Source organism: Adiantum capillus-veneris, chromosome 7 (assembly GCF_014529385.1).
Source record: "Adiantum capillus-veneris isolate H3 chromosome 7, ASM1452938v2, whole genome shotgun sequence".
Classification (NCBI taxonomy): Eukaryota; Viridiplantae; Streptophyta; class Polypodiopsida; order Polypodiales; family Pteridaceae; genus Adiantum; species Adiantum capillus-veneris.
The window spans coordinates 7,726,820-7,741,970 of NC_140937.1; the positions used below are offsets into that span (position 1 = coordinate 7,726,820).

At 45.7% G+C, this 15,151-nt stretch overlaps 1 protein-coding gene and 1 pseudogene across 5 annotated transcripts in view; one reads left to right on the forward strand and one right to left on the reverse strand.

Moving 5' to 3' along the window:
- The first annotated feature begins 1,903 nt into the window (after nt 1–1,903).
- The window catches only part of LOC147453401 (uncharacterized), a 62,091-nt gene continuing 48,843 nt past the window's right edge, over nt 1,904–15,151 (forward strand). For 2 of the 5 annotated variants that reach the window (XR_015188534.1, XM_086515585.1), the window contains exons 1-3: nt 1,906–2,046; nt 2,169–2,221; nt 2,300–4,034. Coding sequence is in view for 4 of the 5 variants with exons in the window: in XM_086515585.1 (XP_086371711.1) it covers nt 2,451–4,034 (1,584 nt within the window). In the remaining variant the exon portion in view is untranslated. The other 3 variants (XM_086515589.1, XM_086515588.1, XM_086515587.1) reach the window with 3 other exon arrangements.
- On the reverse strand, nt 13,107–14,327 carry LOC147453402 (uncharacterized; annotated as a pseudogene).

Below are 15,151 nucleotides of genomic sequence, written 5' to 3' on the forward strand. Positions count from 1 at the left end.
GGAAGGCCAAAATTTAAGCTCACTCCTCGAATCACCGAATGAGAACACATAAGGATGTCGAGACCTTTAAACTGTTCAACAAAAAATTCGTGCTCAAAATTTTGCATAGTATTAGTAGAAGCATTTTAGGAGTGGTTCTGGAAAGACAACATTTTGTCTTCCACAACACACTTCAAGCACATGTTAGAACAACCTAGTAGAATATTCACCACAACATATCAAGTATCACTTTTTGAAATACTATTGGAAAATATGACGTTCCATTGTCATGCCCATTCATTTTCTTCAACTTCTCCTTTGATTATGTAGACACTCCATCTTCTCTCTTTCCAGTCTTCCATTGCAAAAGTGTAGCTTATTGTTTTCAAATTGAGTTCAAAGATGACAAAATGAACACATTGTATTTACCATCACAAAACTATCACGGTTTTGGCCAAGAAGGCCACAGGGGAGTGGTAGAGAAAACGTGCAATTCTTTGTCGCACCTCTCACTATCCAATGGTCACCATCACATTCATTTTAATTGGAGTAATTTCAAGCCTTACTATAATTGAATTTTGAACATTTTCATTATGAAAGTGTGTGTGTGTGTGCACATGCATCTCTCTCTCTCTCTCCCCCCCACATTAAAGTGTTTAGGAAAATCATTTTTCCAAACATACAAAATTCCTTTTCTTGAATTTGCCAAGAGGAAATTATAAAAAATTAGATTTATTTTTCAGGTTTTTACATGAATTTTTTCTATTTTGGGACGAGATTTCTCCTTTTTCCCTTGCCCTCAACCGACATTTCTGAAATTGAAAGCGACACGATATTAAACAGAGACACATTTTTCCCGAACACAGGTCCATCAAATGTGTTCTAATAATCACTCAATTTATTATGGCAAAAAATGTTGCCTTCTTGAGGCCATCGTGAAGTCTTCACCTTGTTTTTTTCTCTTGCCCTAAGTTTAAACATTGTTAGTACAACATTTTTTCCATCTTACAATTGTCATTCCAAACTAATTACTTTCGTACTCACACAATGCTCTCCATCATGTAGTTCAATTTAGTACAACTCATCCTACGTGTCATTCAGTTTTATTTCATAAAATGATAATTTACTTGCTTATGAACTCAAGCTTCTAACCGTCATTTTGAAGTGTTTACTTATCAATACAACCTTGCACATACATTCACTACAAAAATGCAAGCTCCCAAACATGCAAAGACAACTCATTGTTTTGATGAGTGCTAAAAAGCCATGCAAAGCTTGTAGAATATACTACTACTAGAGCTGAAGATTAAAGTACTAAAAGCGTACATGTGGAAGTGGTTGCAAGAGCATCTACTACACTTGGACGAGGATGCCTGACTCACAACCTACAACATATATAGCTACGGGATAGTAGACTATACAAAGTGGAACCAAGCACCAGAAACACTTAACATTGTCATGAAAGTGCTTAACTCCTGCCAGATCAAACGACATCTCATAATATTCATACAAATTCTAGACAAGCTTGACCTTCATCATGCGATTCATTTTAGCTTCATAAACATCGAGCCGTCCCACATTGCAAACCCTGAAGCATTTGTTGGAAAGTACTACGACAAAAATATCAAAATCAACAATACAATTTTTGTACTAGCCCACATTACCTTATCATATGTCGACAACCTACTTGGGGAGAGTTATCTTCAATGCCCAATAGTTGAATTTATTTCTTCATGATGACCATTCTATTTAACTTCTCTATTAATTAGGTTACAATATCATTGATGTTCATATATTGTATCGTTCATTCTCGTTGGAATTAACCATTCATGTCTCAGAAAGTGATTTACATACTATTTCTTGATCTAATCATGAATGTAGATCAATAAAATTGAATTTTTCCTTGTAATCAGTATCTTAGCCACTAACAACCAATTACCATTATTGAGCCGTTCAAGAATCATGAACACTAGTTTGGCCAATGCTTCCACTGATGGCTCGCAGGAACATCCATCTTAAATTTTCATGATCGTCGTCTTCAACATTTTATGTGCTTCGTATCTGCAGGTACCTATTCTTTCTGTGCACGCTTTAACCCTAACCTTTTCTGCGCGCGCGCGCGCGTGAATTGTAAGCTTTCAAATCAGCATCTTTTGTGAACTTTCCTTGCTTGCATTGTCTGCGCACAGAACTTATCGAGAATAATGAGCGAGCAAGTTAGACGCTTCTGCATTACCAAAAGGTACGTTAACCGAGCGTGTTTCTGCGCAGGAAGAATGCTTTACCATTGATTGTTGGATTTTTATATCTCATTTTGCAGACTGCGCACACAATGATGCCATTGCTTCTCATTTTTCCCATCGTCCTAAGGTACATTTGCCCACATGGTGTGTGCACAGAAACGGACACTTCAGATTTCAAACAACTGGACGTAGTGTACCATTGATTCACAGGGAAGAGGGAAGAAAAGTATGTGCATACTTTGTGTGGTATCAAGGTGGTCACGGCGCATTGTGACCATGTTACCATGGCTTGTCATTCCATTCATCATAACCTGGGCCTTTTCTCAGTTATTACCTCCTGGATACCGTTTAGAGGTAACCTCTACTCGGTTGGCTTGTCTAGGAGTGCTTCTGACCAGTTTGGGCTGGTATGAACTGCTAATGCCATGGTTATCTTCTTGGAGAGCTCGCCGAAGTGCAATTTTGAGAGAGAGACGGCTCATTGAGGCTCAGGAGGCAGCAAAATGGAGGAAAGAGGCTACCCGCAGGTGTCGAAATTGCTTGACAGCATATAAGATACAAAGTCCTGGGTGTGGGAGATTTATGTGCACATACTGTGGTCATGTGTCTAAAAGGCCGGTCCTAGAAGTGCCTCCTTCACTAACTCAAATAGGAGGTCAAGGACTGCATAAAATTTTACATTCAGGGGGCCAGCTTGCCACTGGTTCCCTGTTTAGGGGCTCCATCACAAGGAATAATGATACTGGCTGCTGGTCTAGGCCTTCAGAAAGGAAGAATTGCTGGCTTGGAGAAGGAACCTGTGGAAGTGAGAACTGCAAAGCATGGCAGTCCTTCATAAAAGTCCTCCAGTGGATAGGAAGCTTGTGTTTATATCCAGGAATTATCTTGAGAAAAGTTACTGGAGCGGGTAAATCAACTTCTGAAAGCTGTAGGGGCTTTCAGAAGGGTAAGGATGATTTTTTGAGCTCTCATGAGAGCAGGAGTGAGAAGGCTCGCAAAAGGGCCAATGAGCGGAGGCAAGCAAGGTTGGAAAGAGAGCTTCTAGAAGCAGAGGAGAAAAAGCAGAGGGAAGAGGTTGCTCGGATGGTGGAGGAGAGAAGAAGGCAGAGGGAGGAAAAGCTACAGGTTGAGAAGGAAAGTGAAATAGAAGCAGCTGCAGAAAGAGAGAGGGAAATCAGAAGAGTTAGGGAACTAGAAAGACGCCGAAAGGACAAGGTGAAAGAAAGAACTGGGGAACATTTAGAGGCAAAAGCCGAAGAGGAGACTCATTCTACTGATATACATGTCACAGGCTGTGAACAAGCAGATGCAGAAAAATTCACAAAGGCAGCTGAATCCTTGAAGACTGCAAAAATATCTGCAGCTATCAGACGCGATCAAGGCTCGAAAATAAAGGTTCCCATAGATGCTCAAACAAGGCTGGAGTCTTCAAAATATGGAGGAAATGTGAAGCCTAGACTCAATCTTACTTCCAAATCGAGTTCAGTTTATCAGAAGAATGGTACCTTGAAAAATACTAAAGTTGATGGTCATGTATCTACTAATAAAATTGGTAAAGTTGAAGCTTCAAATCCTTTGAACAAAATGGTTAATGTGAAGCATGATGGTGAAGAAAGCCCTTCTGGTTCAGTGTGGGGAAGAGCTCCATGGTTTAATGCTTGGGCAAAGGGAAGTGAGGCCTTGAAGAAACATTGCATTTCATCAAACCCATGCTTCCCAAGGAACATTGGGCACAAGTTGGATTTGAACGTCAAAGATGGAGGAAACTTTTTCAACAATAAGGCAGTGGGTACCAAACAAGCTTCTTTCTCGGTGAGTCCACCTCACCTACTGCTGCTCATTAAAAGACTGTAATTCTTTATGTCTGGTTCAAGGTTGGCAATTCACATGGCAAACATCTTTCGACTTCTGGTCAATTCTCTAAGTACACACGGCTTCCAAATTTGCGGCTTACTTTTACTCATATGTCTACTTTTGTGGCTGTTGTGGGTTTCACATGTATGTACCTCTTGTGTAGCTTGTCAGAAACCAGCCGAAGACTCTAGCTGAGATTATGCAGGAGATGTAGGGGGGGGGAGAGAGAGAGTGGGGGGATCAGCATTAGAAAGGTTCCTTTTCTGAGTAGCATTGTTTGGCATATTCTATTGCGACAGCAGTGTTGGCCTCATCCAAAGCTTTTTTCCCTCGAGGAGGCGGGATTGGGGTAGCAGCTTCATTGGCTCCTCTTTGTCCTTGAGAGTGAGGATATAATGTTCGGATGGACATGCCCATGTGTGTCGTTCCAAGAGATGGTTTCGGGCTTGCTGTTATGTTAGGTGCAACGGAAGGGTTTAAGGATTTTAGCTGAGATCTAGTAATTTGCACAAACACAAGGTGACTTTACTTTACTTGAAAGAAACTAAATTGAAGGCAATGAAAGAGAGAGGCAGAGAGAGAAAAAGAGAGACGACATTACGTCGTGTCCTGTAATATTTTCAACTATGGCTACAGATAAACGAAAATGATTTTTGTGCACACAGAATGAGTTTATGAATTGATTGGTACCAATTATGAACAGGTAAATTTTCTGGCAATGCGCCATGTGGAAATCTATCCATGTTCGGATAGATTGATAAGTAGAACAGTAGCTGGACACAGTGCAAAATAGTTCAAAACAAACACATGAATAAGATGGTGTCCCCAATTCGCCAAAAAAGCTATAAATTAAAAGTTTTTGCGGTAGCCGCCCATGGACATAGTGGGAATACGACCCGGCACGTTTCGACAGATTGAGTTAGGAGAATCATGAGATCGGCTGAGTAATCAATGCTCCAGATTCCCGAGAAACCGGGGTTCAAACGCTCGTTTTTCCAAGGTTTAAAACTTAAAAAAATTGAGTGGCCGGGTCAGTATGAACAAGATCAAATGATAAAACATAAAAATAAGGCTTAAAAACTTAGCTCTAGCGTAAGTTCTAGAAAGAAGTCGGTGTTGGCAGTTTTGCGAGGCAATTCTCTCTCTCTCTCTCTCTCTCTCTCTCTCTCTCTCTTGCGCTATCTGTTGGCAAGGAAAACTCTAGTGCTAGGATATAGAGGAGCTAGCGCTACCTCTTGGCAGCACTCTGCAATAGTTTCCTCTGACACAGAGAGCCTCCTCTCTCATCTCTCAGTTCAGCCACGTTCTCTCTCTTCTCATGTTTTCTTGCTTAGAGCTCTTGTGAGAGCAGTGCAGAGCCTACATAGCTTGTGGTGAAGGTGCAAAACAGACCACAGAGCTTGTGTGCGTCCTTGCGGGGAGTAGACGCACTTAGACAAGCGCAGTATTGGTTGCCCGCATAAAATTTCATTATTCCAATGAAGTCTAGAGGCAATTTTTAGCCAAGAAGCACTCGTGTAGGTACCTCCTACGCGAGTAAATAACAACAGAATCGTCTTCCGTGCAAGAAATTCCAGTACGAAGCAGAAATAGCCGTTCACGGCTTCAAGTATGATGAATTTCAGCTAGTAGGCTTATGAAACCATGCATCTCTATGCATCAGAAAAGTATTTGGGACATGAACAATGAATTCTGTTTCGGGTCACGTGTTTGTAACATTTTAGAAATTAATAAGAATCTCCTTAAGGGGGGGGGGACCAACCCATCTTCTGGTTTCTAGTGCTATGTCGATTTTTCTGTATTGTTTTTTCCAATTTTATGTCGTGCAAAATTCCACATGAAATAGTAAATTAGTATTTAAAGTATTTAGTACAGGCTTTAGTTCGTGTGGCAGTGGTATCAGTGCAAGGTCCTCTCGTTTCCTTTCTTAAGGAGAGATGGTCCTTGGTAGAAAAATACCTGTCATGGTAGGACAAGCAGAAGAGCTTGAGCGGCTCAGGCAACAGATGGCTGAATTGCAAGGTGCTCTTGTTAGCCAGAAGTGCAGAAAGTGCTTAAGTGGCTGTGCCGTTCCCATCACCAGACGGTATTTTATGATACTTCAGAGGAGATGCTGAGGGAGCTAGATATTGCAGAGATGGGCCTATCTAGGATGTGGAGCATATTGAGTATGGACAACACTTGATGGACACGGGGACTGCACATGGATTGGCCATTTTGAACAGCCTACAGAGATTTCCTGTTGCGGGAGGCTTTACATACTTTTCACATAGACACGGAGCGAGGACAGTGGATTATGTCATGGCACAACAGAGCTTTATCTCGAGTATCTAGGACGTCACAGTTAGACCCATACCTATGGGTGTAGCAGTAGACCATGCCCTTGTGTTGATGACCATCTCTTTCCGTTTAGTGTAGTACACATGCCACGGGTAGCAGCACCTACTCGCTACACGTTTACAAGGGAGACGGACTCTGTCTACATAAATGGGATCTATAGACGCCTGTGCACCGAGGAGCCACGACGACCTCTGGAGGAGCTCACTACTATACTGACGCAGACATTACATGATGCAGTAGCAGAGGCATACCCACACACCCAGCGTGGGCAGAGAGGACGTGTCACGTGCACATCTAACCCTATGTGTACGTGGACAAGCTACTTCATGACATGGGTTCAGTTCAACTAGATTAGGAAGTGTTCTGGCACTTTTGTGAGTCTGTTTGTAGACCGTGCTTGTCCAGGCACTTAGATTAGATGCATATCCTCTGGTTGCACAGAGCATGATCATGAGATTTTCATCAAAACCCATCAGGAGCATTTTTACAGTGCATAGACCTATTTTCCCTATTTTAGCCAATTTTCACTTATTATTTCTAAGTGACTTTTGTTGGGAACTAGGTAGGGCTATTTTGATAGCCAAGTATATAAGAAACTTGAGTGCTAGCACTTTCTGGCAGAAGAGGCGGCAGGAACAAGAGTTCAACAGGCACCTTCTCAGCAAGACTCCCCCCCATCAGCAAACCTAGCTTTTTTGCAGCAAGCAGGCCTACATTTTATCTACAGAAGAAGCCTTGGCGTCTTGCAGATCAGCCCCGGTGACAACAGGACCAACAAAAGCCTAGCGTTTTGCAACAGACTCGAAATTCAGCCCTAGCGTTTTTGGATCAGCAAGACAAATCAGCGTTTTGCAGATTCACCGCGACGGAACCCTCAGAAGCACCAGCGTTATCAGTTTTCAATAGTCAGACACCGCAGAAGAAGTCCCAAACCTCGCAGATCTCACCCTCTCGCAGCAAATCCTCGCCGCACTGTGAGATCCATCGAAGGTTGCAGTTTCAGCCCAGAAAACGCAGACTTCAGCATCTGCGTTTTCAGCGTATCGTCGTTGCATCGTCGTCACCGCTGTCGTCACCGACATAGAATCAGAATTCAGTAGGTAAAGATTTGCAGATTTCAGCCCTTAGCGTTTTCAGATTTCAGCCCGTCTCGTCGTCGTCGACATCGTCGGCAAGTGCAAAGCATTGTACCAGATTTGTGCAATCAATAGCATAGACCTCTCTCGCCATCGAGAGAGGGGCCCTGGGAGGAGGGTTTGACAACTTGTCTGGTGTTGTATTCTTCTCTCTCTATCTCTCAGTCTCAGCACCTTCATTCACAGTGTTCATCACTTTGTTTGTGATCATTTGCTCTCTCTCACTAAAGGAACGGAAGGCTCTCCCTTATGAAGTAAAAGGAACCTTGAGCACAATTCGGAGCACTCATCTTGAGCAAAGTTCAAAATTCACTTCTGTTGCACCTTACATTGGTATCAGAACCACAATAATTTTTTTTTGCTTGTTGCGGTCACACGTAACCCAAGTCCTCTTAGGTGTGCTGATTCCTAATCGTGTTTTTGAAGAGTGACAGGAAACCCAAGAAAGAAGGGCTTGTTCAGCCTCCCCTTGTGCCTCTTTTCACTCATTGAGAGCGGACCGTGCACTTAGCGGCCAGCCAATCGACGTGAGGTGGGAAAAAGCAACCTTGATGTGAGTGCAAGGCCGCTGAGGGGTGTGCCCACGGAAAAGAGAAGAACTCGGGTGAAGAGAAGATCCTTCTCTAACACAGATTGCAAGCTAAAGAAATACCTCAAGAACCTTGAGAACTCAAGACCCTCCAGATGTACGTGACACATCCAACCCTATGTGTCCGTGGACAAGCTACAGCATGATCAGGGTTCAGTCAGTCCAATCAAGTTTAGATTAGCAGTGATTTGGCACTTTTGTGAGTCTATTCGCAGACCGTGCATGCCCAGTCACTTAGCATAGATGCATATCCTCCGGTTGCACACAGCATGATCATCAGGATTCCCTTCAGACTCCATCAAATTCAGTCAGGGGAATTTTCCAGTGCATTTAGCCTATTTTCCCTATTTTTGGATTTTTCACTTATTATTTTTAAGTGACTTTCCAACAAAAGTAGGTAGGGCAATTTTGCTAAGTTAATATATAAGCAAACCCAAGTTAGCACTCAATGGGAGAAGAGGCAGCAGGAGCTTCCCGCTCAACAGGCAACTTCTCAGCAGTACCTTCCCCCCTCATGACCCTCTAGCGTTTTGCATCTCCCCCTCATCTCTGGTGTTTCCTACAATAGCAGGCCTTCGATCACCAGCACTATAGCGGTTGCAGATTTTTGCCATCGCCAGCATATTCCTCAAGACTACCATCAGCGTTTTTACCATCACTAACGCCAGCATCATCAAACACTGCAGCGTTTTTGCCTTGCAGAGTTGGATCAGCCCTTATCGCATCAGATACATCAGCGTTTTGGGATTACAGCTACATGACCAGCCCAATGTTTTCTTCACAAAGACGCCAGCCCTCTTGCAGATTCAGCGTTTTGCTTGCAGCCTAAAAACACCGATTTCAGCCATTGACAAACGCAGATTCTCAGCAGATAACAGTAGCAGATCAGCCCTCAAGTTGGTTGCAGATTGCTCCCCCATTTTCAGCCATCAAAACGCATCCAAAACATTCATTTTCAGCCACCAAGAAGACCACCGAATTCAGCCCTAGAAGATCACAGATTTCAGCCTTAGCCGTCGTCATCAAGGTCGTCGTCATCGGCATAGTCCCATTGCATCAGTCCATTGCATACGCCTTGTACACCTTTGTGCAATCAAAGTAGACCACTCTCGCCTACGAGAGTGGGGCCTTCGGAGGAGGGTTTTACAACCTCTCGGGTGTCGTATCTCTTCTCTCTCCTTCTCTCAGTCTCATTCACTTGCACGCACAATATCCACTCACTTTGTTCGTGACCACAACACTCTACAAGACGGAAGGCTCTCTCCTTCTCTAAGAACTAAAAAGAACCTTGAGCAATAAAGATCACTAATCTTGAGAAAATACAACATTCATTCCGCTGCACCCTACACCAGATCCTCCAGAACCCAAGATCCAAGACCCACAAGACCCCAAGTTCCTCGTGAACTTAAGAACCCAAGACTTCAGTGGATGGTCATCACCCGAAGCGGAATGGATACTTTGCATGAAGGTGATGAGCATGGCATTGGCGAAGAAAAATTTTCAATTTTCCCCACCAGGAGGTTTTTCTGACCCCCCCTTCCCCATTGTCACGTGACACATCCAACTGTATGTGTATGTGGACAAGCTACAGCATGACCAGGGTTCAGTTCAGTCAAGTCAGTCTAGAATAGGAAGTGATCTGGCACTTTTGTGAGTCTGTTCGCAGACCGTGCATGTCCAGACGCTTAGAGTAGATGCATATTCTCTGGTTGCACACAACATGATCATCAGATTTCCATCAAAACCCATCAGGAGCATTTTAACAGTGCATAGACCTATTTTCCCTATTTTTGACATTTTTCACTTATTATTTTAAGTGACTTTTGTTGGAAACTAGGTAGGGCAAATTTCATAAGTTTGTATATATAGAAACCTAGCACTAGCACTTTCTGGCAGAAGAGGCAGTAGGAGCACCTTGCTCAACAGGCAACTTCTCAGCAAGATCCCCCCAGCAAGGCCTAGCGTTTTTGCAGCACAGCATCAACACTGGCATTTTTGCACCATAGACCAACCCTGGCGTTTTTGCACAGCAGATCAACCCCGGCGAACACAGTAGACAGTAGATCCACTAGCGTTAGCAGATTCTACAGCAGTTAGCAGATTTCCACCGCAGCAGAAGATTTTCAGCCCTAGCGTTTTTGCACCTGCAAGACACCTCAGCGTTTTTGCAGATCTTTGTGACGGAATCAGCCTTAGACTCAGCGTTTTCAGTTTTGAGCAGTCAGTACCCGCAGTAGAACCCTCGAACCTCGCAGATCTCACCTTCCCGCAACAGATCCTCGCCGCACGGTCAGATCCATCAAGGTTTACAGTTTCAGCCCGGAAAACGCAGATTCAGCATCTGCGTTTTCAGCGCGTCGTCGCCGTACCGTCGCCATCGACATCGTCACCGACATAGAGTCAGAATTCAGCAGATAAAGATTTGCAGATTTCAGCCCTTAGCATTTTCAAATTTCAGCCCGTCTCGTCGTCGTCCCCATCGTCGTCGACATCGTCGGCAAGTCCAGAGCATTGTAGAGATTTGTGCAATCAATAGTAGACCGCTCTCGCCATAGAGAGTGGGGCCTTTGGAGGAGGGTTCGACAACATTCTAGTGTCGTATTCTCTTCTCTCTTTAGCGCGCTCAGTCTCAACACCTTCTTTGGGCAATCAATAGTAGACTGCTCTCGCCATAGAGAGCGGGGCCTTTGGAGGAGGGTTTGACAACATTTTGGTGTCGTATTCTCTTCTCACTCTAGCTCTCAGACTTAGCACCTTCATTCACAGTGTTCATCCACTTTGTTTGTGTCCATTGCACGCTTTCACTAAAGGAACGGAAGGCTCTCCCTTCCGTAAGTAGAAGGAATCCTTGAGCACACACCCATCTACGCCAAGGATTGTACCAAATCCTATGGAGGCTTTGGTCAAATAGATGATGGACATGATGCTACAACAAGAAGAGCGACGCCAAGAAAGACAGGACTCCTTGGATCACGAGCGTGAGGAAGCGCGCTTGGCGGCCGAGGAATGAAAAGAAAGAAAAGCAAAAAGAAAAGAGGCGGCCGCAGAAAGACAGGCAGCCATTGAGCTTGAGCGTGAGCAAGCACGCTTGACGGCCGAAGCAAGGAAAGAGGCGGCCGAAGAAAGATAGGCAGCCATTGAGCGTGAGCGTGAGCAAGCGCGCTTGGCGACCGAAGCAAGAAAGGAGGCAGCCGCAGAGAGACAAGCGGCTTTGGAGGCAGAGCGTGAGGCGCAGAGAGATCAACGTATGCAAGGGTTGGTCCGACAGGTTCTCACCTCGAAGTCTGAGCCGGCCAAAGATGTTAGTAGTTCATCAAGTGGCGCAAGCCGAGATTCGGACTCCAACAACCCCGTCACAGAGGAGATCACCTTCACTAAGTAAGATGGTAAGATGGATGCTAGTGTTATTCATTTCTTGGTTGCATCAATTTAATGCTTATTTTGCGACAACTAAGAAGACAAGAAATAGCAAGGTTTTGACGGTAGCTATGTACCTTGCCGATGATGCCATTAATTGGTACCACGCACATAGCAGCTACGGTACGGGACGGGACGGGACGTTTTATACGCGGTGTACAATACGCGTACTAGACGTATTTTTGAGAATCAAAAATAAAATACGTCCACTTTTTTTAGATATGATACTTTAATAAGGAAAAATGAAGGGGTTCATGGACCTCCTCAGTGGCTCTTCAATAATTAACCATAGCATACATAAACAAGCACCATGAAGCTCTAAAACACAATTGATCAACTAGGAAAAGACATACGTTTTGAGCAAAAAAACGTTAAAATAGAAAACGTTATTTAAGCTGCAGTGGAAGTGAATGTTGAACTTTGCTCAAGATGAGTGCTCCAAACTGTGCTCAAGGGTTCCTTTTACTTACGAAAGGGAGAGCCTTCCGTTCCTTTAGTGAGAGAGTGCAATGATCACAAACAAAATGGATAGACACTGTGAATGAAGGTGCATGAGACTGAGAGATAGAGAGAGAAGAATACGAAACCAGGATGTTGTCAAAATCCTCCTCCGAAGGCCCCACTCTCTATGGCGAGAGTGGTCTACTATTGATTGCACAAATCTCTCCAATGCTTAGACTTGCTGATGATGTCGACGACGATGAGGACGACGATGAGACGGGCTGAAATCTGAAAATGCTAATGGCTGAAATCTGCAAATCTTTATCTACTGAATTTTGACTCTTATGTTGGTGACGATGTCAATGATGACGGTACGACGACGACGCACTGAAAACGCAGATGCTGAAATCTGCGTTTTCCGGGCTGAATCTGCAAACTACGCTGGATCTGACCGTGCGGCGAGGATCTGTTGCGGGATGGTGAGGTCTGCGAGGTTCGGGGGTTCTACTGTAGAGTCTTGATGCTGAAAACTGAAAACGTTGATGCTTCTGTGGTCTTGTCGCGATGAATCTGCAAAACGCTAGGAGGTCATGCTGACGTAAAAACGCTAGGGGCTGAATATTGTCCTGTTGCAAAAACGCTATGGATCTGCTGTAGTCTGCTAATGCCGGGGTTGATCTGCAATGCAAAAACGCCAGGGCTAATCTAGATCCTGCTGTCGCCAGGGAAACTGCAAGTGTAAAACACTGGCTGCTTTGCACTGCTGAAAACGCTGGCTATGTCTTGGCTGAAAACGCTAGGTCTGTCGCGGGGGGGAGTCTTGTTGAGAAGTTGCTTGATGAACACCGGGTTCCTGCTGCCTCTTCTACCAGAAAGTGCTAGCGCTAGGTTTCTTTTTTTTTCCAAGAAAAAGATCCTTCTATTAGTTAATGAAACTGCCCATAGGGCTACAACCACCTCTTTTTTTTTTTCCCGAGAAAAAGATCCCTCTATTAGTTAATGAAAACTGCCCATAGGGCTACAACCACCTCTGCAAGAGAGGGCTACAACAAGCATGATGGGGAGACTCTCCCAATGACAAAACAACATATATACAATGAGGCTAAATCAAGAGATGGGAGGAGGGAAGAGCCACACAGGTGGACAGTAGTGCCATCTGAGCACCCCCTGGACAATGGTGTAGAAAGGCCCAGGGCGCCAGAGTCGAAGGAAAGCCTCGCGGCGCTCCCGCATGCGGTCGGAGCTGCCCTGTAGTCCCTCAAGCTGTCCTCTGAGAGTATGGATCAGCTCTAGCCAAAAGTCACGAACAGTCTCTGCTGGTGGCACAGGGCGAGCCTCAAAGATGCGGAAACAGCGGGCCCGCAAGATGAACCAAAGTGTCAGGCTACTGATGAGCTCCCAACACTCCTCTCTCTCACTGCACCACTCCTGTGGAGTAAGCTCTGTAGCAGGCTGGAGTGTAGGACGCCCCCCTTGTATCACTATCATCCTGCTGGTGGAAGATAGCTCAAAATGAAGTGCCGGGCCCGTGAGGGTGGAGAGAGCACTACACTGTCGAGCCGTGGAGAGAGCAGGCATCAGTCGAAGAACTCATAGCCACACCTGTTGGGCCGAGGGACAGTCCCAAAGACAGTGACGCTGACTCTCCACCAAATGGTCACAAGCTGCACATGTGGCCAAGAGACCACTATGCACTAGCCAGCTCCCTACTGCTGTGGCTCTATGTGCGGCCAGCCACTGAAACAAGGTGACTTGCCTGAGCTGTCTGGAGTCCCACAACCTCTCCCAAAAGTCTGCCAAGAACTCGACTGTGAGACCCTCCTCCTGCCAATGACGTGCTGCAGTGGGGAGGGCCTCTCTCTGTGCTGCTAGTATATGACGTCCCAGTCGAACAGTGTACTGAAAGAACGGGACTCCTGGGTGGTCTGCAGAAGAGAAGGGGTCCCTCCATAGCCACTCACTAGGATCCCATTGTACTCGTGCCAACGGACAACACTCCCAAGCCCATAGCCTCCAGTCTCCTGTCTCAAGAACTGCTGGGTCAGGGTCTATGACGCAGGTCTGCCCACAGATGCCCACTACTCGGATCCTCTGAAAACAACACTCTGCTACCTGCGGGGCCTCTACTGCAACTCGCTGTAGTCGTCCCCCACCCTGAAGCTTGAAGAACAGGGCCGAGACAGACTCTGAGCAGGCCTTGATTGAAATGAGAACCTCCAGTCGTGTGAAGGCTCCCATCCACCGGGGTGCTACTGGCTCGAGAGGTGTGAGCCACTCAGCTAGAACTGACTCTGAGATGTCTTGACACATGCTCTGCACCCCTCTCATGCCCTGTAGTAGCTGGAAACCCTGCACCTCCTCTGACAAACCTTTGAACTCTACCCAGTCACCTAGAGAGCGAGCTGGACCTGCTGCCATGGGACCCCAAGAAACATGAGGCCGACTACCAACCAAGTGGCCTCTCTGAGTGCTAACCATGGGGTTCCAGACGAGGGGCTGCCGTAGGCGCTCCTCCGTGCACGTCGGCTGTCTCTGCTCCAGGCCACGCCGTAAGAGCTCCCAAGATTGGAGCAAACTCACAGCGAAGCGGTCTTCCAATCTCCTGCTCAAACCAACTCCGCGCAACTCTATAAAGATCCATCTGGTCGAAGGTTGCCAAGGGCCTCCTGACTGAGGCACTTTGGCACGAAGCCTCTGCAGCAAGAACTCCTTCCAGGGCTCCTCTCCTGGAAGAAGTCCTCTGACTACGAACTTCCCAAGAAGGGCTGTGCTCTGTTGTGCTGGATCAATGATCCCAAGCCCTCCCTGAGAACAAGGAAGTGTGATGACCGACCAAGCCACCTTGGCTCGGGCAATCTGAGTACAAGAACTCGAGAAGATCCAGCAAGAAGTGATGTACCACATAGTCGCCAACAACACTTGGTTGGCAATTACTACTCTACCAGCCAGCGAAAGTCGTGCTGAGCTCCAATGTAACAGCTTTCTCCTGATGGACAGGAGAAGAGGAGCAATCTGCTGCTCGGGGGACAAGTCCAAACCAACCTGACAACCCAAGTACCGAACTGCAGTCCCTGGGGGAATCCACCTGAAACCCTCGTCTAGCATCCAATCTGGCACAGGAGCACTACCAACCGAGAAAGCCACTGTCTTTC